The following is a 14,611-nucleotide window of genomic DNA, read 5'->3' as shown; positions in this document are numbered from 1 at the left end:
ACATCTAACAATTTTTGAAAATAACATACATAAGTTTTATATCCACAGATAATAAAAACATGTAATAAAACTACTACGTACATAATAAATTTGTGACTGCAACATAATGATAATATATTAAATATAATAATTGTTTTTTTAATGACAGTAAAGTTGCATCAGCTCATAAATATAGAATTTATTAAACGTAAACGAATTTTTGCTTGTCTGTCTTACATAATACATACATGTATACACAACATATACACTCTCCATTCTTTGATTAATTTTATGTTGATTTTCTAACTACAGATATAAATGTGTAACTCATCACAACTTTGGTACGATATATCTTTTTTATTTACATGTACTGATATCTATCGCAATAAAAGTAATTAGTGTACCTGTTTCCATTGAATGAAATTATGCAACAAACTAAATATCGAAGAAAGCATGACATCATTAATGCGAACATGACAAGGTTCCTAAAAGGTTTCTTTCTAAAAACGGGCAACAGAGTAATAACAGATCTTTGTAAAACACAACAACGAACAAGGATATTGTATAACAGGTGTTTATATAAACCATTAAAAATACGTATATTCTCAACTATATGGATACCAGTCTCGATTTTAAACAATTTATGAAAATGTTGACACAAAATTTGGTTTTATATATATACATACAGACATACATATATATACATATAATATATATATATATATATATATGTCTGTGTATATATGTATGTTATATATCTATATATACCTATATATAGTAAATGTCACAATGTTTTTGTATAAGTACGGAATTGTAAAAATTTCAATGCTTTTGCACATGTATTTTAATAGTTAATCTTGTATCGTATCGCAATTTCAATTTTTACAAATATACATTTTACATATCACATATATTGTAATCCTTTGTCAATCTAAATGTAATTGGTAACAAACGATTTCGATGTTGGCACTTCTTCACTATAAATAGGTTTTAGATGCTGATAATATTACTGTTATTATAAATAATGTCTATTTAAACTCTTCTTTGTCATTTTAAAAACATGTACGTGTCAATCAAAAAAGTTCGCGAAATACTGTAACAGCAAAATGCTATTTATAGTGAAAAAGGTAGATACAGATACATTTTTCTTATATCATTATATCTTCACAGTGTAATGTGTAATGTCTCAGTGTAATGTATTAAGAGGTTTTGGTGCTCTACTCATTGATTTACTGGCATCGATTATTCTAAATCCTTAATCGATCGGCCTTGTCGATCTTGATGTCTTGATGTAGTTATGCTTGTAGGCGTGCTATGATATTTTTTTAAGTAAGGCACGCACTTGATTCGGCATTTGCCATGAATGCAAACGCTTGTCTTTCGTTCCTGCTATAATCTGAAAAGTAATGCGATTAAAAAACTTTATGACTTTTCTTAGTTTTCAATATATTATAGTAACTAGAAATTTAATATGTGTTTAATGATATAATTTAAATAAAATTAATGGTTTTCGTTTGTATAATTCATAAAAAATCTAAAAACTTTGCTATAAATAATTTGATAAATTATTAGAAATTATGAATTCTAGCAAACGTACCTTGTTACTTACAACTTCCAAACTTAATAGCATATTTCCTGGGCCACGTATACTACATACTAACTTGTGATTCTGCAAATTGAATTCAATATAGATAATAATAAAAATACATTGCAGTTAGTTATCTATAATAGCAATATCTATAATATAAAAATACTCACATTTGTATCAAAAACATAAATATTACCGTCGTAACAGCCTGCGAATAACAATTGCTCATAAAGTCGCATACATACAATGCCAACACCAGCCTCATATTGAATTGTTTGTTCACCCGTCTATAACCATTTTAATAATTATGCAATTATTTTTATTTTGACAAGTGTATAAAGCTTATAGTACCTATATAGTGTATAAAGCTTACCGTAAAATCAAAGACATTTATGTACGTGCTACCTGTACCACAGTAAATTAAATTATGATGGCGCATTAAACTGTATACTGTATGATTTTTGTGGCTGCTGATCGTACGAAGAAACAAACCACTCGTTGCATCTCGTATTGTTATTGGTTGACTTCGGGACGCTACAATAAGGATTTTTCGCGGGCCTTCATTTGTCGCCTTAAGCGCAAGTACAGAGTTGTCTGAAAACTGTATACTGCTTCCTTTGATGGTACCACCCTGCAAACAAGTTTATATGCTTAGCATATATACGTAAATATACATTATAAAAATCACAAAAAAAATCTGTGTCTTTAGGAATCAATTTATATCAAGTAGCCATATAGGAAAATTAATTACCTTGATGTAGAAACGCGAAACATGCCCAGATTTGGTTCCGACAAAAATCATGCCCCACGCTTGATCCATGCACTGAATCGCGCTATTTACTTGCGCCGGGCTCTTCACCAATCCACCAGTCTGAAAAATAATTTTATAATTAATTTAATTTTATGGTTTCCCGAAAGAATCGTTTAAAGAGCGTCTCAAATATAAATCCTTACCAATATGTTGTAACAACGTAAAGTACCATCCAAGGAACCAGAATACATAAGTTCTTTCTTAACGCCTACGCCGTCTGACTTGTAGATATGCAGGCACGTAACTGCGGATTTGTGACCTTTGTAGATATTCAATATTCCATTGGATGCTTGACTGTACCTATATATCTTGCCGTCTTCGCTTGCCGCTAAAAAAGAGTTCCCAAAGACCTAAAAAAACAAGACAGAAATGATGTTCATACCAGCTACTTTTATAGAGAAAGTTCTAAAATGTTTTTCAAATTATTACCTTGATATCTAAGATAGGACCTTTGTGAACTGTATACTGCGTCCTTACGGATTCCTGTTCATCCGCGTGTGTCGCGTGTGAAGTGGATTCTTGGATGAGATCATCATCATTACTTTTCTTGATGGGTTTCTCCTCTAGAATTTCAATTTCAGTCTTATCTTTATCGCAAGCTTTGTTCAGCGAAGGAGAGGAGCTTTTCTCCAAAACAGGCATCATTACTTTATCTTTATTACATGCGACATGTTGTAGGTATGATATGTTACTTGGTGCATAAGGATTAATGCCGATTATCCCAGGGTTGCTTAAAGCTTTGGGATAAACATCCGGTTCAAGAAGAGTCTGCCTATAATTGATCACTCTCACTTTACAATTCATCATTTCCCACATCGTGTGTTTCCTCTTTTTCGCAGTCGTATCTTTCGATGCTGCGGGCTCCGCGATTGCAGTAGGTTTAACTGGATTTTCAATTTTCGTTTCAGATTTAGTGTCACCGAGCGTTTTCCGAGTACTCGTGTTCTGTTCTTTTTGAATAACGCGATTCTTCTTAGCATTGTTTAGATTTCTTTCATCGTGCATCTCTGTAGGAGACTTGTTGCGATGGATCGTCAAGTCTCTCTCATAAGAGTTCGATTGCTGTTCGCTGCTGTTCGAATTAACATCCGTTTCGTTTATCTTGTTAGGTTTAATATTTTCGTTGGTGTACCTGGTGCTTCTTCGAACTGGCGTCGATTTGCCGGATCTTCGACGTAACTTTTTACTTGCTTCTCCGCTTTTCTCCATTACTTTATTAAAAGAAAGAGTAGGAACAGATGCGCGTTCCAAGTCGGACTTTTGAGCAATAGACGTCTCGTTAGATTCTTCTGACTTTTCGCTCATTCGATCGGCTAGTATAGTGTTGCCAGTACTATTATCCAAAATCTCCTCGGACGTGTGCGATTTGCTTTTATTACTACTTTCTTCCTCTGTAACGGATACGTTTTCCTCATTTTGATAATTTTGTTTCGAGCCGCTCGTCTCATTCGAAGACTGCTCCAATTCTGCATTCGATCTTGCCTCCTTTGTACCTACTTTTTCAATGATAGAATTTGAGATGTTTGAATCATGCGCTATATCTGTTATCTTATCATACTGGTTAGATCCAACCAGGCTATCACCTGAATCTTCGCTCCCAGTTATGTTGGAATATTCGGGCTTCACAGTAATTGATTGTGCATTTTCTACGTTGTCGATCATTGTTGTCTTCTGTTCTTTCGGTAATTCATTTCGCATATCGTCAATTGTGTCTGATGTACTCTTATCTTTCTCCATTAATGTCATTGTGTTTTCCATCTGATCCTCATTTTTCTCCGCCGACTTGACAGTTTCCAAATCGCATCGTGAATTTTTATCATTCTCCTTCGGTTTCTCAGTGTTGTTAGTTGAGAACGTGTTTGTTGCAGAATCATCTAATCCAGTGGCGGCAATATTGACTTCCGTACCTTTGAATTTTTGCAACAACTTTAAGCTGAAGTCATCTTTTATTAACGTTTTTGGCACGGATACTTTAATATCGAAATTGCGCGAGCCAGTAATATTAAGGTCCTTCGAATTCACTCGCTCGCAATCCAAGGAATGATTCTCCATTAAAGTCCCTTCGTAAGTGGGAGTAATACTGCTATCAGGCTCGACATTATGTTCACTATAAAACGAAACTTTGTTTTGACTCACGGCTTTGAAGACATGATTTGATACATCGCCAGATATCTCGTTACTGTCTTGCTGCAACACGACTTGATCTATATTTTCTTTTTCTTTGCAAGCCCAATCTGAATTGGCGTTCGCTTCGACATCGACGTAAAATTGATGTTTATCGGACTGTGATGCTGCAGGAGCGTTAGACGTTGTTGGAACATCATTAGAAGCTGGCGTTACCGATTGGCGCTCGTAGAGATCCTCTACTCTGTTCTCTGCCACGGCGTTTATCACCTCGTCTACGTTCTTCAAGACCTTTGGATCGACAGTGTTCATATCTTCTTTCCTCTGACTCAGTGAATCAAGCAGGTCTCGTTTTTGTTGCAGTTTTCTGATGTACAACTTGGACAAGGGTAACTCTTCCTCCTCTAGCGTCAGGTTGTCGACACTCTTCAAGAAATTGTTTAATTGTTTCTTCTGTCTCTTACGCGCAATTGCTTTCATCTTCTTCGTTATCGCCTCTTTCTTAAGCACTTCATCTAGCAGAGCGAGACCCGTTGACTTCCTCTTTTCGTGCATCTCCGAGGCAGTATTCTGCACCAGAGAATCCCACGTGCTATCGTCAGAGTATATCGATAAAGGTTCTGGTGTGCCGCGCACTTGCGTGCTCCTTGGCTGAGAATTCGCTCTTGCTGTTTCACTTGGGGCTGGAAGATTGCTTCTTTTATTAACATCGCCACCATCTGCACGCTCGGTTTCTCTTTCGGTGGAATTTTGACGAGAGTCTGAACAATTTTTCACACTTTTTTCCAATGTACTGTTATTTGAACAAATTTCACGTGTCACAGATTTATCGGTATCACTACCAGCCTTTTTAGTAGTCTTCGCACCAATTTCCTGTTCTCGTGTGTCGTCTCGCGCTATTATAGCGTTCGACTCCAGATCTTCATCCTTCCCGATAACAGTATCAGACGCATCAATTAAACTATCTGTTTTTTTACTCGCAGGAGGTACTACTGAAGCCTGCTTTGTCATCGATGTCTCATCAGTATCTTCTTCTTTCCTCTCCTCTTCGTTTTCTTTTCGTCTTGTTGTCAATTCTATTCGTGGTTTCTTCTTCCATTGAATCACAGGTGTTTTCGATCTCTGAATATGGGGAACAATTTCATCTTCTTCCGAACTGGAAGATTGAACTCTCTTTTTCTGCTTAATTAACGATCGTTTCGACGAAGACGCATGTTTGTCCTCTTCGACGCGGTTCGTTTCGCTGCCCTGCGTTAATTGTGACATTAATATCGATGGTATCACGGGCTGAATTGGAGCTGGATCGTCACTCTTTGGTTTCGGTCTAGCCCTGCTATTTGCCGAATTTTTCGTTGACCTGCTCTGCAGCATATTGTGCAACTTCAGTTTTTCCGTTGTTAGTTTATGCATCTCGACATCGATTTCTAGCATTCTAGCTAAAATAGCTTCCCTTGTATTCTTACCAAAGCTTCCGGATTGTTTCATGTTTTTAAGTTTCTTTATCAAATTTTCACTCTTACCGGATCGATACTTGATCAATTGTTTACCTTTTATCTTATGCAAAATTGTGTCCTTGCGTTTCTTTTGTTCCTTGTAATTAGTATCCTCAGGTTTCTCCGAAGTTTTCTGCATCTTCTTCTTTAACATGTTGTCTAATTCTTTCATCTTTCGTAACTCCACGACTGGATTTCGTTGGATATTATAAGGACGTTTCTCCAAATCAACAGAGGTTAAGTTCTTGTTTTGCTCAATACTGATTTCGTCGTGTGAATGTTCCTCATTGTTTATATTACGTTGCGCCGATATCGTACTTGTGTTTACAGTATCCTGTGTGATTGTGTTGTCAGGAGCTTTCGACACGTGTGTTTCTTCATTGTGATGTACGTCCGAACGCCATGCCGATGTTTGATAATTTAAATCTATTTCACTCTGCTGTGATTTGTTCAATGTGCGGAGTGTTGTTTCCTCAGTCGCTATTGGCGTATGATTTGGAGATTTCACAAACACATCCGTTGCGGCTTCTTTTAAAGCAGCTTTAGTTGGCACGTTCAATGTGCTTCGTGAGTCGGCTCGAAGTGGCGAATATTTCGCTGGTGCCCTCGCGAGTAAATTACAATCGTTATCCACCGATGAGATATGTTTGAAATTAAATTCGCATTGTTCGGACTTCTCGCCGTGTAATAAATCCGCGTCAGGCGCGATCATTGTCGTTTCCGGAGTGACCGTTGGTGTAATATCATACCGAGGGCTCTGTTGATGAATGGAAAAGTGTGAATGCGCATCATCCTTGTTATCGAATTCGCCGGTGCCTTGCAAACGATCGTCCAGATAAAACATGTCATTGACCAGGTGCTCATCGGATTCAAAATCAGGTAACTTATCGCAGGAAGTCTTCTCCGCGGACAAAGTAGTCTCTAAATACACATGATTATTGAGATGTTCCGTGCTCTGGCCATCCGGCAACCTCAGTGGATCGTCGGAAATCGCTGTATCTACCGCATCGGATAAACTAGGATCAGTCGTAGTCGTGAGCTTATCCGTAAGATCCTTCGGCCTCGTCTCGTCGTGAATTTCTTCTTCGTTAATAATAAACATCGATTCTTTAATTGCTAATTCTGTGTTTAAAGTGTAACTCTTTTCATCTCCTAACTGCTCTTCCGCTCCACTGTCTTTATCAATACCGACATCGTTATCTTCGTCGCGCAATACAGCCGTGACCGCCTCGTCCGAAGATTTTCCTACATACCCTTCACTACTTTCGTCTGGCATCACATCGGACTTGTCGTTGGCCGCAGGCTCCTTATCTAGAGTAAATAAAGGTGAAGTGAAAGTGATATTAAGAGTCTGATTAGCATTAACACTCATATGATTAGCGTAATCCGTAACAGAATCTAGCATTTCATAATGTTCTCTTTCATTTTCTATGTCCTTGTAAGTGTCATGCGTTAGATCATTAACGCATGACACGTGCGTCACATAATTTACATTACAACCATCTAAGAGTAATTTGATCTTCTTACCGCCATCGATTGCGTTTAATTCGAGGTTGAACAGATTAGACTGCTCGAAAGCCATTATGGACTCTTGAAGAAAGCCTTTGAATGGACTACCTATACTATCAGCAGAAGTAACAGCCTCCACTGTATCTTGCTGTTCTTCAGAATTTTCATTTGACGCTGACGACGATTCGACAATTTTCCCGAGCGCAGAACCGTCTTCTTCTGCACTCGCAGATTTGTACGTATTAGCTAATATATCTGATTCCGTATTGTTTTCATTAGTATCATTAATTTCAATATTGTTTACTGCGTACGTATTTATCAATAGCTGAATATTCTTACCCTGAGTATCGACGTTATCTGATCGAGATATATCCGATTCAGGAGTACTGCTTACATCACCTTTTGCGATCGAAGCTGGAACATTCGTGCTTTCCGTTAAATCTTTATTATCTAATTTGTCAACTTGATTCGCAGGATTCAACGAAAGCTCTGTATCTCTCATCGCGTTAGACGATCGAATCTCGCTGGACATTAAGAAATCCTCCGTGTTTTCCTTATTATCTGAGGCAGTACCTGAGGCTTCAGCTTCAGGAACCGTTTTAGAAGGCGTCGATACATTAAGTTTGGATACACTATTAGAGATTTCTTCTTCATTCTCATTCTTTTTATTCTCAATCTCGACAGCTTCCGCTTCAGTTATATCATTTAGCGTCGTCTTAGGTGGCAATTCTTCACATGCATCGTTCTTTGCAGTTTCTTCGGTATTTTTTTGTTCAATAAATTCCGTTTTCTCTGTTTTCGCTGTATCTTGCAAAGAGCGACGTACTCTTGTCGATGCCAAATTTTTGCCAAAATCACGCTTCAATGTTATCGCAGATTTCTTTTTTGCTTTTACTGTCTTCCCCATTTCCTTTTTCAGTTTCAACTCTTTGCCACCTTCTGATCGAATATTCTTAAATTTTTTAGGATCGAGCGAAACTTTGGTTTGCAATTTTTGCTCTGTTATATTTGCTTCTATCTCCGAATATTTTTTAAGTTTTGATGATGTAGCTTTAGATTTTGTTGTAACGTTCGCATTGACGCTCGTCTTAGCAGTAAGTGTAGCTTTCTTTTCTGATTTACGCTGATCAATGTTTTTAACAGCATTATTGGTCTGAATACGATTAGAATCCTCTTTAAGATGTTTCAATGTCGTTTCTGCGAGCTCAGATCCTTTTTCTTCTTGCTGAATATTCTTCTCTATTGTCTGGGCAATACTGTCTTCACTATTTGTTGAAATAGTGGCTAATCTTGCTGGTGAAACTAATCGTGAATCTCGAACAGAATTATTACATGCAGATGCAGATGTATGTAATGGAGATGTATTATTTACGGTTTTCGGCTCTGTACTGTTCTGCGTTAACAATGAATCCTGCTTAGATGCTACACAGCTGTCCACGGATTTCTTCGCTCCTCCTTGCTCATTCATGCGACGTTTTATTGCGCGCTCGTAATACGTTTTTATGTCGATCTTCTTGCTGGGCCTTTGCTTTTGAGTTACACTATCAGTAGGTGAGGCAGCATCTGTTACCAACGATGCTTTACTTGATACGTTAGGAGACGCTGACACCTCATTTTGTACGTTAACAGTAGACAAGTCGGTAAGAGTGTGCGCCGTAGCATTCAGTTGTGATATTGTGTTTTCGTTAGATCTGTCATGTGGTGCGTGGACGGTATCATCGGTTGCATCACCTTGGCTTCTCAGGTTATTAACTGTCGATAAAGCTTCTGTTGTATTCTGATTACAGCTGGATTGCTCAATTGCTTCGCGAGTTTTCCTCAAATTCTCTGAGATATCGCCCATAATCAGGCTCTCCGGTATCGAAGTAAATATATTCAAAGGAACTTTGTTATCGTTCAGATCAGCTGGCATTTGTTTCAGCTGTGCCTTGGTCTTTGGTTGTGTCGGAGATGATGTCGATTTATCTTCACTGTACGATCGTACGGCGCCAGCAGCTATAACTAAAGCTTCTTGTGTTAGAGGAGATGTTAAATTGTCGTGAGACTCCATGCGACTGGAAACGTTTGCAACTTCAGTGTCTCCAGTGTTCTCTTCTTGACCGATGTCTACTTCTTCTTTAATAATTACTTCCTGCTGGATCTGGTCCTCTAAGACTTCCTTTTTAATCTCATTTTCTGTCAGCAATCTGAGTGTTTCTTCGTTATTGTCCTTATCCGAGGCTGAATCAGAAGAGGTCGACATTTGCTTGCTCTGCTTCTTCTTTTTCTTGTGACTTTTCCGTTTAGCTTTTCGCTTGGCGGTTTTGCGACTTTTCTTCGATGATTTTTTCGACTTTTGTTTCCGCTCCCGCTCTATTTCGGCGTTCACCTCGTCTCTTATTGCCTCATTCAACGACATCTGCTTTGCAACCTTCTCGTTTTCTTTTATTACTCTCAACAATTTTGTAACATTTGCCTCTGTATCGCTGCTATCGCTGCTATCACTGCTGCTGCTGCTGCTGCTGCTGCTGCTATCGCTACTATTGCTGTTATTCCCTGAATATTCTACACCGTGTTTTCTATCATCGCTATGACGCCTAGACCGTTTATGCTTGTCTCTTTCCATAGTTCTGTGTCTCGTGCTTGAATGTTTCGAAGATTCAGATGAATGACGGCGTCGCGGATAGGAATTCTCATCTTGCGGTTTGTTTGATAAATTTTTATTGCAAGCAGTGATCATTCTTGTAGAAGAAGATGCTAGTGCAGGAGATGATGTCGTAGAAGAAAATGCTATTGCAGAAGGTGCTGCTGCAGAAGAAGATGCTATTGCAGGAAAAGAAGATATTGCACTTGCCTTCGTACCATACTTTGCTTCCCACTCTTCTTTGGTAAGGTTTCTACACGTATATTCTTCTCGTTCCTTTTTCTTCCACTTGTCGCAGTTTTCAATCCAGCGCGCGCAATTCTCCGTTCTGCGTGCTTTGTCGTCCTCCAAGAGTGTTTCTCTCTGTATGCTCTTCGAACTCACGCTTCTTTCATCAAATTTCTTTGCGCTTCGTTGTTCTGCCGTGCAATCTGTACGCATTATTGCTATAGGAGCATGATTTTTCTTCGTTACCTTTGAAAATATATCATCCAGATCATGTTGTAAAGCCGATAATTTACCACTACTAATGCTAGACTTATTAGATATGACAGTGCTACAAGTGTCATCTTTTACGTTAAGGTCGTTAATTCTGTTATGCTGTATTTGTACATCCTTATCGTACGTCGATTTTATTACATGGCTTCTATTTCTTACGTCTTCTTCGCTAGCAATATTCGCCGCTGCTGTTTCGTATTCTGTAATATACGTTACAGGATCAAGCATATGACTTGTATCTTCCGAGTGGCTACTTTGGCTAGTCAAAGTTGGTGCAGGTTCGATCTGATTGTTCGGTTGTACGTCCAGTTGCAATACTTCGTTTAAATGATGAATGAAGTCTGTCGGTAAATCCGTAATAGACACAGTGGCGGTATCTAACATTGCGTTCAACTGCTTCATAAATTCCTGCTGATCGTACAGCTTCATTTTCTCATCCTGTGCCTGTCTCAGTTCCAAGGATAACGTAGGCTTCTGCTCTTTGACTAGACGCTTCATTATAACATCAAATTTCCGAAGGCTGGTATTATTCACCATATTGTAAATGTCATTTCTACTCATCTTCAGGAATCGATTGATGACGTTGGTCTTCCACGAAATCTCCGAGTTGGAGCTCTCGTTTTTCTCCACACAGCTTCTCAATTTCTGCACACTGGGTTTTGAACAAGATGAAACGTTAGGATGTTGAGATTTTTCTTTATGATCATCTTTTTGGATTTTTCTGTGAGGTGATGCAGTTTGAATCACTGTTGTCTCAGATGGTGCTCTTCTGTCTATCCTTTCGCTTTTATTGAAATTCTTTTTTCTTTCTTCTCTTCGCCTTGATGTACTTGCCAAATTCTTCCTATTTACTGTCGCACGCATTGTTTCTGATCTCGCTGGTTGCGTCATACCGTTTCTTTTCTCACGTGGTCTCCTCTTACTAGTATCTTCTTTCCATGCAGTCTTAGTATTTACTTTTATTGTTTTATTATTTAAATTAAATACTACTTTAGGACGATCTTGTTCACTTACTATCGGAGCATCTTGAAATCTTATATTTGCATCGTCTTGTACTACTTCGTCTGACAGTACGTTATCTGATGTTCTTGGTTCTTCAGGTACTTCTGACTTCTTGCTATGCGTATCATCTCGTTTTGTTCTTTTTAATTTAACAGGTTTGACTTTTGGCTTTCCTGGAGGCAAGGATATAGATTCTACTTTGTCAACAGGATCAACTGAGGTATTGTTTTCAGAAAGAGGTGTGGAATTTGACTTCGATCTCTCATCGTTCTTTTCTGCTCTATTTTCCGTTACATTTTCTGCCATGCTTTCTGTTATACTTGTCATTTGTTGCGCAAATTTCATAGCTTCCTGCATGTCATTCAATACGTCATCTTTATTCACATTACAATCAGAGACTGGCAAGAGTGGTTCTTGTGACGACGATTGAGGTACGCAAGCATTATGAGGCACTATCTGCGCTTGAGGCAATAATGGAACATTCGTATTAATAATAGGATGATTGCTTGGTGGCAAAGAGAATAATGGTGAAAAATTTATTGGATCGATAGGAGGTGCCAGAAAAACGTTACTTTGGCTGGACATTTCTAACGGTAACTGTTGAGGCGTAAATCCCACATGGGCATTTAAATCCATGTGAACTTCTGTGTTATAGACAGCAGGCACTTGATTCTGAGTGTTAATATTCCATGTTGGAGTTGGATTTTCATGAGGTAATTGTAATCCGACTCTCATATTTGGCGGCGGTTCTGTAGGATTAAATAACGGTGGTAAATCACGTATCAACAACGGTGGCCTAACGTTGACTGATTGATCTTGCTTCATAAGTATTGGTGGTGGAGTGCTTGGATCAAAATCAATGGGCAATTTCTGTTCGATATGTGGAGACAATCTCGGTGGTCCACTATGAAAGGAACTTTCCGTTATTCTTGGCAACCGATTGTCTAATGCAACATTATTTAATACTGGCACATTAGATGGAGCAGGCTGTGATAATTTGTTACTATTACTACTCAAATTGTTTGTATAAGAATGGGAGTTTAAAACATTTTCTTGAACTTCTAAATTCGCGACGGGTTTTGTTTCCTTTTGTTTTAACATATTGTTCTGCAAATTATCTTGATCTGAAAGTTGCGTATTTCGTAGATTCGGCGTTTCGGGCACATCTTGTTCTTGCGAAGTCGGATTCACCTCGGTTTCCTGAGAGATGTCCTGCTTGTCGCATCGATCTTGTAAAACATCAACTGAAGGTACATTATACTGACATTGGTCTGCTTCCGATAATTGATTTTCGGCATTTGTATCTTGTAAATCTGTTTGCTCTAAATTATGAGAGTCTTCAATCGATTCGCTAGGATTCCACTGTTCCGTTTCTGTACAGTTATTATCACACGGTAGATTTTCTTGATCTTCCAAGCATTCCACATTCGTCATTTGATTAGATACCACTTCTAAGTCAGATCTATTTTCACTGGATACTTGCTCGTTGATACTTATATTGTCTGTATCAGGTGTATCTGTTAAATCTTGCGCGTCATCATATTTCAAATTGTCAACATTTATTCTTCCAATGTCTTTGAGATCATTGTGTGTTAAATTGAGTTCAGATTGTTCACATCCAAGAGTTTTATTTTCTGCACAGTCATCCTCTGCAGCAGGTGGCAGTGAAACGTCATCGCTCCAAATATTCGTCATTTCACCAGTGTTAAAACAAGATAGTTTCTGCTTCAATCGATCCGCCGTTTTAGCTATCTTCTGCTGTCGTTCCTCTTCGGACCCAGGCAAAAGAACTTGTGGTGCAGTAGTACAAGTTTGATTATCCTCTAATTGCGGGTTGTTTGATGGCAACAGAACATTTTCTTCACAACCTGGAGGTACAGGCAGTCTATTGGGGGGAGGAAATCGAACGTCATAGCTGCAGATCCTTCTTCTTCTGCCGGCTGGTCTAAATTGCGGATTATTGTGTAACCCTTGCGGTTGAAACATCATGTTTGGTTGCCAGGGCATTGGGTTGCCAAATGATGCTGGATGTCCTGGCCTCGGTGGACCGATGTGTCGAAAGGGTGGACGTGGGAACCGAGGCCTACTAAATGAGGCTGTGGCACGTGTACCCCGTGGCCCAAAGCCCCTTCCTCGACCGAAGTTGTTGTGACACTTCATGTTTTCTCGTAATAAGTATTATTTTGGTAAACACGTCCAAGCACGACTTAATATCGTACAGTCTTTGGTGATTTAACAGGGCGCGCATGTAACGTGACACCACACATTTCTTCCAAGAACGCACATCTATACACCAGACGTTTGATCGATAAGATTTCCAGCCCGATTTCGTGATTTTTCTATTATACAGCTTTGCAACCACGAAACACCGAAAATCATCATTAAACGTAGTTTTATTACGTTTTCTTGGTTAGTATTCGTCATAAGCGAAGAAATAGTTTTCGAGTAATATTTTATCTAACCTCTTACGCTGCAAATCGGCTCCGGTATTTACCGACAAGACCATTAAACTTTGCTAACTGCAAAAAATAAAAAATTAGATGCGTTTACGTAAATATCAAAAGGAAATTATAAGAATAACACTATTTACCGATGCATTGCGTATGTCACAACGTGGAATGAATAAATCAGTATAGCTTACCATTCGCATTTAACGATCAGATGTTTCATGCTGCGTTTCGCGTTGCTCTGGTTTCGTTACGAGCTCCCTAAAACGTGTTAATTTTACTGCACACTAACGTCACACAGAATGTCCCGCACGATTGAAAATACGTTACAAGAATTGCGTTACAAGATTCCAATGACCATATTTGAAATCAATTCCTCCAAGCACAGGACCCTTGACACTGTTTATATAAAACACAAGTATCTTATAAAACGCGCCTATTGATACGCTACAACGCGATATCATCAAGTTGCGTGCACATGTGCGGATAATAGTGAGTATCTTAATATACGTTGCACGCGTGAAGTTGCTTACACTG

General features: G+C 38.5%; 1 protein-coding gene across 5 annotated transcripts; it reads right to left on the bottom strand.

The window, feature by feature from the left end:
• Positions 1-319: 319 nt before the first annotated feature.
• LOC105281230 lies at positions 320-14,561 on the bottom strand. Of its 5 annotated transcripts, none has more exons than XM_011342305.3 (9): positions 14,269-14,561; positions 7,844-14,146; positions 2,808-7,759; positions 2,522-2,728; positions 2,319-2,438; positions 1,941-2,198; positions 1,738-1,854; positions 1,577-1,648; positions 320-1,375 (listed from the first exon to the last, which is right to left on the bottom strand). In XM_011342305.3, exons 2-9 carry the CDS (start codon positions 13,785-13,787, stop codon positions 1,292-1,294), a joined length of 11,754 nt encoding a protein of 3,917 aa, XP_011340607.2. In that variant the 5' UTR covers positions 13,788-14,146; positions 14,269-14,561; the 3' UTR covers positions 320-1,291. The 5 variants fall into 5 exon arrangements, with proteins under 5 accessions (XP_011340607.2, XP_011340608.2, XP_011340609.2 ...); XM_011342306.3 differs by having other exon boundaries at positions 2,808-7,723; XM_011342307.3 differs by having other exon boundaries at positions 2,808-7,306; positions 7,523-14,146; positions 14,269-14,560.
• Between the last annotated feature and the right edge of the window lie 50 nt (positions 14,562-14,611).

This window comes from Ooceraea biroi, chromosome 5 (genome assembly GCF_003672135.1).
Source record: "Ooceraea biroi isolate clonal line C1 chromosome 5, Obir_v5.4, whole genome shotgun sequence".
Lineage (NCBI taxonomy): Eukaryota > Metazoa > Arthropoda > Insecta > Hymenoptera > Formicidae > Ooceraea > Ooceraea biroi.
The sequence above is the reverse complement of the archived record's forward strand: the minus strand, read 5'-3'. Positions and strand labels throughout refer to the sequence as shown.

Bases quoted from the DNA above. Each gene is read 5' to 3' on its own strand.
- LOC105281230 (XM_011342304.3), bottom strand. From the start codon at position 13,787: ATGAAGTGTCACAACAACTTCGGTCGAGGAAGGGGCTTTGGGCCACGG. The intron at 2,439-2,521 runs GTAAGGATTTAT...ATTATTTTTCAG, and splicing joins TACGTTGTTACAACATATTG to ACTGGTGGATTGGTGAAGAG. The intron at 2,199-2,318 runs GTAATTAATTTT...ACTTGTTTGCAG, and splicing joins TTTCGCGTTTCTACATCAAG to GGTGGTACCATCAAAGGAAG.